At 45.7% G+C, this 13,414-nt stretch overlaps 1 protein-coding gene across 4 annotated transcripts; it reads left to right on the forward strand.

Moving 5' to 3' along the window:
- The first annotated feature begins 2,215 nt into the window (after positions 1 to 2,215).
- pigv (phosphatidylinositol glycan anchor biosynthesis, class V) lies at positions 2,216 to 10,517 on the forward strand. 4 transcript variants are annotated; one of them, XM_063033554.1, is made up of 4 exons: positions 2,216 to 2,262; positions 3,847 to 4,060; positions 6,299 to 7,471; positions 9,068 to 10,517. In XM_063033554.1, exons 2-4 carry the CDS (start codon positions 3,989 to 3,991, stop codon positions 9,326 to 9,328), a joined length of 1,506 nt encoding a protein of 501 aa, XP_062889624.1. In that variant the 5' UTR covers positions 2,216 to 2,262; positions 3,847 to 3,988; the 3' UTR covers positions 9,329 to 10,517. The 4 variants fall into 4 exon arrangements, with proteins under 4 accessions (XP_062889624.1, XP_062889627.1, XP_062889626.1 ...); XM_063033557.1 differs by lacking the exon at positions 2,216 to 2,262 and adding an exon at positions 2,284 to 2,398; XM_063033556.1 differs by lacking the exon at positions 2,216 to 2,262 and adding an exon at positions 2,482 to 2,771.
- Positions 10,518 to 13,414: the final 2,897 nt, after the last annotated feature.

Consider the following 13,414-nt stretch of genomic DNA (forward strand, 5'->3'; position numbering starts at 1 on the left):
TGTGTTTATAACCCCCAGGCGGCTCTGCATCCTTTTGCATTACTGTCTCTTCCGGACTGATTTCATGGCGTGACGGCAGTCGCCATGGCCGGTTCTGTGGTGTAGCAGGTCGATGAGCCACCTATCACCTGCCAGCTCTTACTCCACCCTTCCCTTCACCTTTTCATACTAGCCACCTTCCCCTCCTCAGCTGGCCGGTGGCGTAGTGACATCAGCACCAGACTTGGAGTTGAATGGGCCCCGGTTTGAATCTGGCCTGCTCCTTGCATGCTTTCCATCCATTGAGCTGGCAACTCGGCCCTGTAAAAATCAGACAAATGGTAAAGAAATGGCAAAGTTACTATCCGATACGCCACAAGGCACATGGATAAAGCCCTCCCCACCATTGAGCATATCTACACGAAGTGTCGTCACTGGAAATCGTCAGAGATTCCTACCACCCAGGACACGCTCTCTTCTCATTGCTGCCATCAGGTAAAAGCTACAGGAGCCTCAGGACTCACACCACCAGGTTCAGGAACAGATACTACCCCTCAACCATCGGGCTGTTGAACAAAAGAGGATAACTACACTCACTTGCCCATCATTGAGATGTTCCCACAACCAATGATCTCACTTTAAGGACTCTTTATCTCACGTTCTTGTTTATTGCTATTCATTTATATTTGCATTTGCACAGTTTGTTGTCTTCTGCACTCTGGTTGATCTTTCATTGATTCTGTTACAGTTACTATTCTATAGATTTGCTGAGTATGCCCACAGGAAAATGAATCTCAGGGTTATATATGGTGACATAGATTTCCTTTGATAATAAATCTACTTAGAACTTTGAAAACATTAAAAGAATTCAAAGGAAGACCGGGTCTAACTTTGAGTTAGTTTAATGTTCTGAAGTTACAAAACGTAACACTCCTCCTTCCCCCCTCTCTCTATTCTGTAGATAATTCTTTTGTTTGGAAATTTTGTGGTTCTATTTCTTCTCTTGTCTTTTGGTATCTCATAGCGGAAGGATGTGTGCTGGGATCCAGTGATCCGTTTCAGGTGAGGAGTCTGAAATTCATCATTTCATCACACAGCCTTTTTCATCCCAGGTTGGGAATCCCTAATTTAATGCAGATGTTCCCAACCTGAGGGCCACAGACCCCTCAGTTAATGAGATTGTCCATGGCATAAAAAGCATTGGGAACCCCCGGTTTAAGGCATACTTCCTTATTTAGCACAAGATGCAGGTACTAGTGAGTGATTTAAAATATTAACAGATATACTTAATTCACAGTACTGATTTCAGAGCCAGCTGTCATCCTTCTAGAACGCTAATAATTGAATGCACTTGGGACTTGAGTGGTGTTGACAGGAAACTTTCTGCATTATTTGATGTTATTTGATGTCTCAGTGTATTTAAAACGATTGCCACTGAACCAGATTTTGTTAAACAGGGGTTCCCAACTTGGGGGTCTGTGGCCCTCTCAGTTAATGGCAGGGGTCCATGGCATTAAAAAAAAGGTTGGGAACCCCTGGTTTAAAGAAGCACAGGAAATAGATGCTGGGCAGTTGAAAGGGAGTAATGGGGAGCCAGATAAATTGGATGGGAATATGGGTACAGGGATTTAAAGCGAGTGTGGGGACTGGGTGAGTTTGGGAGCAGCAATTATCACCTGGTTAGTCAGATGCCACAACGCTGGGATTTCTGAAAACAGAATATCAGCTTTATTGTGTAATCTGCATCAATAGTTGGTTCTGAAAGTTAAATTTACTGTTTTATTTCAAATCACCACCTCCTGAAATTGTCTTCAGTGTAAACACGTTGCCCTAGGAGCCTGCAGTTAGTCTTGTGAAACAATGGCACCATCACAGAAAGAACGATGGTTCGGGTCCCGATATAACATTCAATACACGTGTTACAGGGGCTGGTAGTTCAGGGCAGAGACCCGGTGGCTTTGCACCACTGCCGCCATGCAGTTGGTGAAGGGCATCAAGTTTAATAACCGTGAACACACATTTGTCAATTTCCTGCCACTGTGATCTTTGTTTTTGGGATCCCCGCTGAAAGCTCCCGAATCAATTGTTTCTTCCCGAGACATAAGAACACCAAAGACCCCGCTTTGCACTTCCGCCACTGGAGTGTAATTACTGCCAGTATTAAAAATGGCCACCACACCGGCCTCTTGCCGCCAGGAATCCCATCAGGCCACGCGGCATTATTCCGGAAGTTATCGGCGAAGGCCCGGTGAGTCCGTGTGTTCGGTGGCGGCGTCGCCAGCGGTGAGTGGGGATCGGGGGGAGGCGGAGCTGTGGACGGCAACTCCGAGGCATCGGTCAAGGCCCAGTGGGGGGGGCAAGGTGGCGCCGTGTAGCCCTTCGCTCGGCCTCAAGCGTCCGACGAAAGACGCCGCTTCCAGTAGGAAACGGAAGTACTATATCGCCATAACGACGGCGTCCAGCGCCGCAGCCCGAGGATCCCCGTCACCGGGGCGGGGGGCACCCCTTGTCCGGGTGGGGAGCGCTAATCCCCGTCTGAAGGGGCGCCCCGACCCCGGGGAAGGCTGCCCTGCTGGCTGTGGGATGTGGTGGTGTCACCGTCCCGAAAGCCTCCCCTGACCCGTGGGGGCCCACTGAGTTCTCCCCCACCCCCCCGTGTCCCAAAGTACCAGCAATAACAGAACTTGTAACTCTGATCAATCTCCTGCAACTTGTCGGACCACTCCCCAAACCACGGGCTACCCCTCCTAACCCGGCTTCTGATGAATGAAAGGCTGCGAGATCCTCCCGTGGTATTCACGCCCCTTTAGATCTGCTTTGTTTTCCTGGTTCAGGCTCAGCTGCATTGAGTATGGGGGGTCTGGATACTCTGCTATTGCAAAGTTCAGTATCCTGTCCTGAGCAAACCATTACACCGTAATAGTGTGCCGGGAATCAAGGAATTCACTCTTATTGGGGTGTGCTCAGGGTGAATGATTACATTTACCTGGAGGGATTAGTTTAATTTTCTTTGAGCAGGTCACAGGAATTGCAGAGGCTGAGATGTGTGTGGGTGAGAATAATGTTCCCTCTAATTTGTAATGGCCAGTGTGCGCAAAAATCTTGTGCTATGCATGGAGTTTACACATTCTCCTTGTGATTGTGTGGATTTTCTCCAAGTCTTCTATTCTCCTCCCACATCCTAACATCCTGTAGGTTGACTATCCACAGCACGTGCACACTGAATTTTATCTATAGAGGTATTCATTTTAACAGCCAGCAAAGCACTCAATAAAACTTTGATCTCCTCTGGGTTTGATCATTTTCGCTCTCATTCATCTGCACTCTTACAAAACATAAATAGTAGGCCTGTAGTGGGTAATGAAGGATTTAAAAAGTGAAGTTTCCAAATATCAGTCCACTCCTTCCCACTTGCAAATTCTCCAACAACTTTTGCATTGCGACAATACACACAGGTAACACCAGTTTCTGTATTGTACATAAATATTTCTCATAGTTGCATTTCCTGACCTCATGAACTTTCAGTGTAGCAGTTTCTACTGTTGCATTAAGGCATTCCAGTTTAAATGAACCAGCAGTTCTTTGGCACCTCACACCCCTTGCTCCTTTGGAATTTGACATAGTGAATTAATAATTTCTTCAATAAAAACAGTACAAATAGGCCAGTTTTAAAAACTGCGGGCAAATCGTCACAAACTCTGTCCGTATCAGAAACCAGAAACGGAAATGTGATTGTTTGCAATCGTGAAATATATTTAACATGCCAGCGAGGTAGAGGGTGACAACCTGTTGTGTACAGTTTAAGTTCCTGTGTGCACACGAAGATCGGTTGAGAAGAGTGCCTTAACTAACTCCTCTCTGTTTCAGAGTCGGCACCGATGCTCTTCACTGTTTACGTTATTTCTGTTCTGGAATGTTCCCTGCAATGCTCTTTAATTGAGTTTTGAGAATCGTGAGGTGACTGGAATCGGCTGCAAGAGGAACAGTGCTGGACTTTTGCCCCAGCAAAATGGTGCGATCTGACCTCCAATTGGTTGTGCACTTTGCCCTTCTCTCCAGAATCCTGGCCATCTTTTTCCAGGTTAGTTTCTAATTCAGTCCTCTCATTGTCAAATCTGTACATCTTTGGAAGGTGAGAGGAAACCCACATGCTCATAGGGAGAACATACAAGCTCCTTACAGACAATGGCCGAATTGAACCGGGGTCATTGGCACTGTAAAAGTGTTACACTAACCACTCTGGCTTTACACCTCTGCTGTTCTCACCTGGAGGTATCTGACGAGCCAATATCATGGGAGTTTTATTCTACATCTCTCCAGTTCCAACTGCAATTTCAGTCAGGTTGTTGTCATCATCAGTTCTGGAAATGCAGGTGTGTCACCGTCAAACAAGAATTACCATAAAGAAACAGATCATTTGGTCAATCAAGTCTGAACTGGTATTAACCCTCCACAATAAATACCAGGAGTATTTATGGTATGTGTTTTGTCCCGGTTCTGAGAATCTACACTGTTTCTATTTTGCAACTTCTAATCTAGAAAGTAGTTTCCACTGGAAGGTGAGACTAGAACTAGGGGATACTGCCTCAAGATTCAGGGAATTAGATTTAGAATTGAGAAGAGGAAGAATTTCTTTTCCCAGGGATTAGTGATCTGTGGAATTCTCTGCCCAGGGAAACAGTAAAAGCACATCATCATCATGTGCCATGTTGTATGACATGAGCGATCATGGTCTTTCCGTGACACGAGTGTTCTGGGGAAAATTTTTTACAGGAGTGGTTTGTCATTGCCTTCTGGGCAGTGTCTTTACAAGACAGGTGACCCCAGCCATTATCAATACCCTTCAGAGATTGTCTGCCTGGCATCACTGGTCGCATAACCAGGATGTGATGTGCACCAACTGCTCAGACAACCGTCCACCACCTGCTCCCATGGATTCACGTGACCCCGATCTGGGGACTAAGCAGGTGCTACACCTGGCCCAAGGGTGACCTGTAGGCTAGCGGAGGGAAGGAGCACCTTACACCTCCTTTGGTAGAGACCCCAGCCCTACCCCACCCCTCTGAAATTTCTGTTCTCCTTCCTCCTTGCACATTCCTGATATTAATTGCTCTACCTTTGGTGGTGGTGCCTTTAGCAATCTAGATCTTAAATTGTAAGAATATCATCCCTAAAACTCATTTTTTATTATCCTTAATGAAGCTCATTAAATCAAAACTATTACCCTCAGCCTCAATAATACTTTGTTATTGTGTCTATTTAATGTTACAAAGCTGCTGGGGAGTGCTACACAACATTTTAACTATTTTTATTATTAACTGTTAACTATTCTTAATGTAGTTAAATGTCATGGACCATTTCTCAGGAGCTTTATAAAATTAATTGGGTACAAAAAAATCAAAAATTATTGAAGTTGAGTTTAATAGCTTTGATTTAATGACATTCATAAATGGATGAATTCATAGGTACATGAATGCACTTTGTGTGTTCCTGAAGGTGCGGGCTTTCCCATGTGTATACTTTTTGAAGGTGCTGATTCTCTGTGTTTGGGAACCGTAGGGTTACCGAGCCTTGTAGCTCACTGTTCCTGCTCTGTCCGCGAAGTGAAGGGATCCAGGAGCTGTTTGTTTTGAGTGCCTCAGTTCTACAGCCTCCAAACCAAGGCACGCCGTGTTAAAAATCTAACTTGCTCCAAGGGGACCACACCCCTGTCACGATTTGGAGGCTTGCGTGCTTCGATGACCCGGAGAGCTATATAGCATCCCTTTACACCAGGGATTGCCAACCCGGGGTTCGCGGTTTTAAAAAGGGTTGGGAGCCCCTGTTTGACATAATGGAGGGTGACAGAGACAGACGTGGTAGGGAAAAATGGAAGGATGTGAGACAATTGTCTTAGCTAACTCAGAACATCATCAGCTGTCCACTTGAAGCTTCGACTGTGAATTGCGATTGATCTTGTGAGTAAGGAATTCAAACATATTCAATTTACAATGATCACTATCTGTAACTGGTGAGCCAATTCTGTGTAAAAACAGCGGTTTTCTGTTCAGGCGTCAGAACAGTGTGGGTGACAGGGACCATGCTGTTCTAGAGCACAAGTAAAATAAAAAGAATGTTTGAATTGAAAGAGTGTGCGTGTTCTGGGCCCAGTTATTTGATTTTATTATCAATGACAGCACGAGATATAATTGTTCCCCAGCACAGTAATTTTCAGGGTTTGCAGGTGCACTTGAATCCCAGTGATTGATATAGTTTGAATATGTTTATGTAATATTTACCTGCTGGAGGGATATTTACCTCATCTGTTGTTCTTTTCCAGATAGTGTTTAATTCTCTGATTCCTGATCACAGAGCAGACGCGTTCCGTGTGCCCCCATTGCACAGTCCAAGCACTGGTGACGTGTTGCTGGAGTTTCTGCTGGGTGGTTTCTCTTGCTGGGATGCTCAGCACTTCCTGTTCATTGCAGAGTTCGGCTACGTCTACGAGCAAAACTTTGCCTTCTTCCCGCTGTTTCCGCTGAGCGTCCGGGCCCTGGCAGAGACGGCCCTTCGACCGCTCGAGCGGTGGCTTAGTCTTCACAGCCGGCTGCTGCTCGCCTCGACGCTTCTGAACACCGGGCTGTTCGTGCTCTCTGCGGTCGTCCTCTACCATCTGGGTCTTGCTGTGCTCCGCGATCGCAGGCTGGCGGCTGTGTCCAGCCTCCTCTTCTGCCTGAACCCTGCAAGCGTCTTTATGTCAGCTGCCTATTCCGAAAGCATGTTCGCACTGCTGGCCTTCGGTGGAATGCTGTATCTTGAGAAGGCACAGCCTCTGACCAGCTGCCTTCTCTTCGCCTTGTCTACAGCAGCACGCTCCAATGGGATCGTAAACGCAGGATTTCTGTTTCACTCCCAGCTAAAGCACTGCCTTTTGTACCCGAGACCCGAGCTGAAGTTTGCACGGAAAGACTGGCACCAGTGCTTGGGCCCAATCCTCCGAAGGGTACTGTTGGTGACCGGGGGGTCAGTAGTGATCATTTTGCCCTTTGCCCTCTTTCAGTATTATGGATACCTGACATTCTGTAGGTCGACGGTGAGCCCTGTTTTGAGCGTTCCTCAACATCTGCTGCAGCTGGCCACGGAGAAGGACTACCGTGTCCCAGATAAGGACAGAGCCGTACCCAGCTGGTGTCATCACCGGTACCCCATCATATACTCCTACATTCAGGATACCTACTGGGACGTGGGCTTCATGAGATATTACCAGCTCCGGCAGCTTCCCAACTTCCTGCTTGCGTTCCCGATCATAGCTCTGGGTGTATGGGCAGCCCGGCAGTACATACTCGTCGATCCTTGGTATTGCATCCGCCTGGGTCTGACCCACAAAACGCCGAAGGGGGAGAGAGAGAGGGATGGAAAACCACCATCTGGCTTCCACAGTCGTGGTGTGTTCGTCTATGTTGTTCATGCAACAGCGCTGTTGGCATTTGGTGTTTGCTTCATGCACATCCAGGTGAGAACTGTGACCACAAAAGCACGGTATACACAATGTGATGTGAAAATTCACAAGGAGTTTCCCGCATCCATTAATATTCTCCAGTCTAATCCCACTTTCCTATCTGTTCCCAAATCATTTGCTAGCTTAGAGGTTTGTTCAAAGTAAATTGATTATCAGAGTACATGTCTGTCACCATGTTCAGTACAACCTTGAGACTCATTGTGGGCACACTCAATAAATTTATTTAATATTGAGAACATGAGATGAAGCGCCCTCGAAAGTGAGTCCATTGGTTGTGGGAACACTTCAATGATGGGGCAAGTGAAGTTACCCCCTTTGGTTCGAGAGCCTGATGGTTGAGGAGTTCCTGTTCCTGAACCTGGTGGTGCGAGTCCTGAGGCTCCTGTACCATCTTCCCGATGACAGCAGTGAGAAGGGAGCGTGTCCGAGGTGGTGGGTGTCCCTGACGAAGGATGCTGCTTTTCTACGACAGTGTTTCATGGAGAAGTGGTCAAAGGTTGGGGGGGGGTGGCTTTACTCACGATGGGCTGGGCTGTGTCCACTCCTTTTGTAGGATTTTCCATTCAAGGGCATTGGTGTTTCCAGACTAGTCTGTGATGCAGCCAGTCAATATACTCTCCACTATAGAAGTTAGCCAGGGTTTTAGATGTCGTGCTGTATCTTCGCAAACTCTTAAGTAAGTAGAGGTGCTGCCATGAATTCTTCGTAATTGCACTTGTGTGCTGGCCCCAGGACAGGGCCTCTGAAATAGTAACACCGAGGAATTTAAAGTTGTTAATCCTCACCACCTCTGATCCTCCAAGGTCAGACCCTCACTTCCACATCCATGAAGATCTCGGCTAATTCAAGCACCCTCCTTGCTCCCTAGCTATTCTAATACACAATCCAATCTTAGTTCTTCCGTCCTGGACTTGCACCCCATTGCCATCAAACATCTCTTCTGTTTATCCCTCCCAGCCATTAGTAACCGACCCAACCTAATACTAATTGTCTGATCACTCCCAATATCTTCCACTCTCCAAACTGATATTCTCATTCCTTGGTCTCATGACTTCCCTTTTCTCAAGCTTTTGAAAGGATCAAAAATGCCACTTCCGTAGTGATTTGAAACAAAATTAGAATGCATTCTAACTTTCTGAGAACTGCTTGTTATATGATGTTCAAAGTAAATTTATTACCAAAGTACATATGTCACCATATGCAACCTTTTGATTTATTTTCTTGCGGGCATTCTCAATAAATCGATAATAGAATAATAACTAAACTGGAATCAATGAAAGACTGCAACAACTGGGCGTTCAATCAGTGTGCAAAAGACCAGTTGGTATGGTCTTTCATTGATTCTGTTATAATTTAGATTACAAAATATAATTTTGTACAGTTTTATTCGAAGAAATGTCTCCGCTGAGGCTCACACCATCGGCTCTGGAGCTGACAACAGCTGTTGTGAGGGCAGATTTAACAAACCAACCCTTTCCTCTTTCCACACACACTGCTGGATTTGCTGAACATTTCTGTTACTTACGATTTTCAGCATTTGCATCACTGCATGATGTGAAATAACTGATAATTCTCTTGCCTCCTACGCAGGTCATCACCAGGTTCCTGGCCTCTGCCTCTCCCGTCCTGTACTGGTTCTGTGCCCACTTGCTGCAGGAAACTGAGCCCGGGCAGGACGCCACTACCTCACCACATCCGTACGAGTTTGCAGTCATTCCCAGAAACCATCTCACTGCTGTCCTGCAGGACTGGAAAAGGTGCAGCCAGACTGCACGCTGTGTTCTTGGATATTTTGTACTGTACTGGTTTCTTGGCCTTGCTCTGCATTGTAATTTTCTCCCTTGGACGTGACCAGTTCCTGTCATAAATCCCACCCACATGGTATTGGCATTCTACGATCATCAGGGCTAGCAAAGAGCAGCTTTACTGAATTCCCTGCCAGCATTAACCAGATCGACCTTAAAAATACACCAGGTACAAGAGGTTGGAGGAGTAGCTTGTGATGTGTGCTGGGGGGTGGGGGGATCACCTCTAGATTCACTACTGACTTTGTAACAGCTACGAGGCACGTCACGGGAGTGAAGAGATGTTTTGACTGAGGAATGCAGCCCCAGTAACGCTCAAAGGGCATGCGTTTCAGACGAGAGGGGGTAAGTTCAAAGGAGATGTGCGAGGCAAGCTATCTCTAACAGTGGTGGGTCGCTGGAATGCACTGCGGGATGCAGATTCACTTGTATATAACATGGACTTCGAAACATTCGGGCGTCACGGCGGTGTAGCGGTTAGCGCTGCCCTGTTACAGCTCGGGGCGTCGGAGGCTGGAGTGCATTCCTTCGTCGTCTGTACGTCCTCCCCGTGGAATGCTGGGGTTTTCCCCGGGTGCTCCAGTTCCCTCCCACAGTCCAAAGTCATACCAGTCAGTGGGTTAAAAGATCACCATGAATTGTCCCGCGATTAGGCTCGGGTTAAATCGGGAGTTGCTGAGTGGCTCGGCTCGAAGGGCCAATAAAGAAATGATAAAAGCCTACAATGAAATGTGTCATTTGCGTTACCAACACAACCCAAGGAGGTGCTGGGGAAGGCCCATAAATGTCGCCGCACTTCCTGGTGCCAATGTGCTCAGCATAACAATAGTCAAGGCTCTTAGATAGACATGAATATGCACAGAATGAAATGGTACGAGCATTGTGTAGGCCGAAGGGAGAGCTTTAGTTAGGCACCTAATTTTAAAAATATTTCGATCTGTCTGCCATGGTCTTGCCCTCTCAGCTCATCTGTGTCCCCTAGAAGTTTCCTCGCTTCTCATCTTGCCTGGTTTAGAGTTGTCAGCAAACTTGGAAAACGTGACATTTTTGTTCCCGACCTTTTTTTATGCCATGGACCCTTACCATTAACAGAGGGGGTCAGTGCTCCCCAGGTTGGGAACCCCTGGTCTAAAGATACAGACGGTGAATGACTGTGGATGAGGTACCCCACTTGTCACAGCCGGTCAAGCTGAGAAATCTTGTTTATTCTCATCTTTGCCCTTTGTTCAGTAACCAATTCTCTATCCATGTCAGAGTCAGAATCAGGTTTAATATCACTGGCATATGTCGTGAAATTTGTTGTCTTTGCGGCAGCAGTTCAATGCAATAGAATAAAAAAGTGTATTACAGTTAATTTATATTTTAAATAGTTAAATTAAACAAGTAGTGCAAAAATTGAAATTAAAAAGTAGTGAGAGTGAAGTGTTCGTGGGTTCAATGTCCATTCAGAAATTGGATGGCAGAGGGGAAGAAGCTGTTCCTGAATTGTTGAGTGTGTGTCTTCAGGCTCCTGTACCTCCTCCCTGATGGTAACAGTGAGAAAAGGGCACGTCCTGGGTAACAGTGAGAAAAGGGCACGTCCTGGGTAACAGTGAGAAAAGGGCACGTCCTGAGTAACAGTGAGAAAAGGGCACGTCCTGGGTAACAGTGAGAAAAGGGCATGCCCTGGGTGGTGTGGGTCCTTAATGATGGGTGCTGCCTTTTTGGGACACCGCTCCCTGAAGATGTCCTGGATACTGCCCATGATGGAGCTGACTTAAGTTCACAACTTTCTGCAGCTTACTTTGATCCTGCGCAGTAGCCCCCTCCCCTCATACCAGACGGTGATGCAGCCAGTCGGAATGCTCTCCACAGTACATCTGTAGGAACTTGCAAGTCAATATATCTGGATCAATGTGCTTTTACTTGTTGACCACATCCTCAAAGGACTGAAGATTAATCAAATACCATTTACTTTCTGTATACTGTGTTGACTCTGCTCAGTATTGTTCTTTTCATTATGGATTCCAACATTTCCCCCTCTCACCGATGTTAAACTAATGCCCCATTTTCTTTCCCCCTTTTTAAGCAGTAGGATTGCATTTGCTCCTCTTAATCCACAGGAACAAATCCTGAATTGATAGAATCTTGGAAAATGACAACCCATACTTCCATAATTTCAAAAGCCACCTCCTTCAGAACTCTTGGATTTAGATCTACAGGTCCTTGTGATTTATTGTCTTTCAAGCTCAACAAATTACTGTTTTTTCACTTGTGCTGTAGTTCGTTCAGTTACTCATTCTCACTGCACCCTAGATTCTCTCACTTAACTAGAAGATTGTCACATCCTGCATATAATAATCATTTTGTCACTCGGTACCATGTTCCTGATCTCAATGTGGCTAGAAGTCTTACTGTTTATATTACTTCACAGTTGACTGATTGCTTCACCCACCTGATTACCTGTTCTACTTGTCCACCTTGTGTTCCCTTGAATTATCTTTGGTTGACCGACCAAGTTACTCGAATTGGCAATTTTCAATGCTCTTTCATTTCCTAAATGCAAGAAGTTGAAGGTTGGCAGAAGTTCATGTGAAAGATCACTTGCCATCCTGTTATGTTTCTGACAAAATTCTTTTCATTTTGACTTATGATTTTTGATTTTGTCTGGTTTAAAAAAAAAGTTCTGGATTATGCTGGCTTTCAAGTTGAGTCTGAGGTGCCCAAACCTTCTATTCAACCGAACGCATGTATACCTCCAAACGAGGCAACGATACTCCAGCAAGATGCACAACACAGTATATACACAGAAACTCGCACACGTACCACATAAAGTAATATTACCACTAGTAAATTAACAAATAATAAGGTGCATATACGATACGAATTAAAAAGTAAACGGTCACTCTAATGGCTCTTCATACGTGATGAGACCTGGGTGGTGGCAGGGAGTTCAGCAGTCTTACAGTCTGGGGGAAGAAGCTGTTTCCCAGTCTAACAGTTGTCCTAATGCTACGTTGCCTCCTGCTCGATGGTAGGGCACCATCACTTGGAGCCAGAGTGGCTGCTGCATCTGGATGTGCCGCCATCTTCATTTACCAAATTTTACCTACCTTTTTTTGAAGTTCAAGTTGATCTTTCCCTCCCGAACCAGGATGCAAAAAGCAAAGCCTCACTGTGTCTGCTGGATTTATTTTGTATCTTCATAACATCCCTGTTATCAACCACATGTGATTGCATTGATAAAAATGGTAAAGGTCAAAGGGTACATGCTATTTTTTTCAAAGTTCCAAGTATATTTATTATCAAAGAACGTATAAATGATAAAACCTTGAGATTTGTTTGCTTACGGGAAGCCACAAAGCAACAAACCCAAAATATACCAATTTAAAAAAAAACAAACTTTTTAAAAGCCATCTAAGGAAGTAGAAGCGCTGGTGAGCTTTCTTGGCCATGGCATCAACATGGTTAGAACAGAACAGGCTATTGGTGATGTCTACTCTTGGGAGATCGAAGTTCTCAAACTTCTCTACCCGAGCGCTGCCACCCCCCTTCCTGGAGTCAATGACTGTTCTGCTGACATGATACCATGTTTTTAGGCTCCCTATCTCCTTCCTGTATAGTGACTCATTGTTATCTGAGATACGGCCCACTGCAGTAATGTCATCTGCAAACTTGTAGGTAGATTTAGATCAGAATCTCGAGCTCGAGCACAGGGAGTTGAAGGCCAAGGACCCTCAGAGCAGCCGCAGGTCAGGAGGAGGAAAGCAGAAGGTTTTCTGAGCCTCCAGATGCTGCTCTGCATGGAGAGGGGTTTTATCTCCTCACACCATGCGGTTGTTTTTGTGTTCCTACCATTCTCCATTTGCCCCCAGATAGCGATTCCTGCCCTGTATAACTGCATCCTGAGCTCCCGAATACTGCAGGACCTTTTACTGCCCTGTCCTAAGAAACCATCCTCATGTCAGTAAGTGGAGAGACTTCCATCATGATCATGTGTACCTTACAGATGGAAATGTTTGGTGTATCAAGAGGTGAGATACTTGGCTACAGCACATCCGTGTATTACTGCCACAGTATTTTGTGTGTCCACTTCAGTTGAGTTTCTGGTTAATGATGACCTCTAGGAGGTTTATGACAGGGGGTGAAGTGA

The sequence above is a fragment of the Mobula hypostoma genome, chromosome 26 (assembly GCF_963921235.1).
Source record: "Mobula hypostoma chromosome 26, sMobHyp1.1, whole genome shotgun sequence".
NCBI lineage: Eukaryota > Metazoa > Chordata > Chondrichthyes > Myliobatiformes > Myliobatidae > Mobula > Mobula hypostoma.

Coding starts and splice junctions, on each gene's coding strand:
- pigv (XM_063033554.1), top strand. CDS start 3,989: ATGGTGCGATCTGACCTCCAATTGGTTGTGCACTTTGCCCTTCTCTCC. Junction 4,061..6,298: donor TCCTGGCCATCTTTTTCCAG/GTTAGTTTCTAA, acceptor GTTCTTTTCCAG/ATAGTGTTTAATTCTCTGAT. Junction 7,472..9,067: donor TTTGCTTCATGCACATCCAG/GTGAGAACTGTG, acceptor CCTCCTACGCAG/GTCATCACCAGGTTCCTGGC.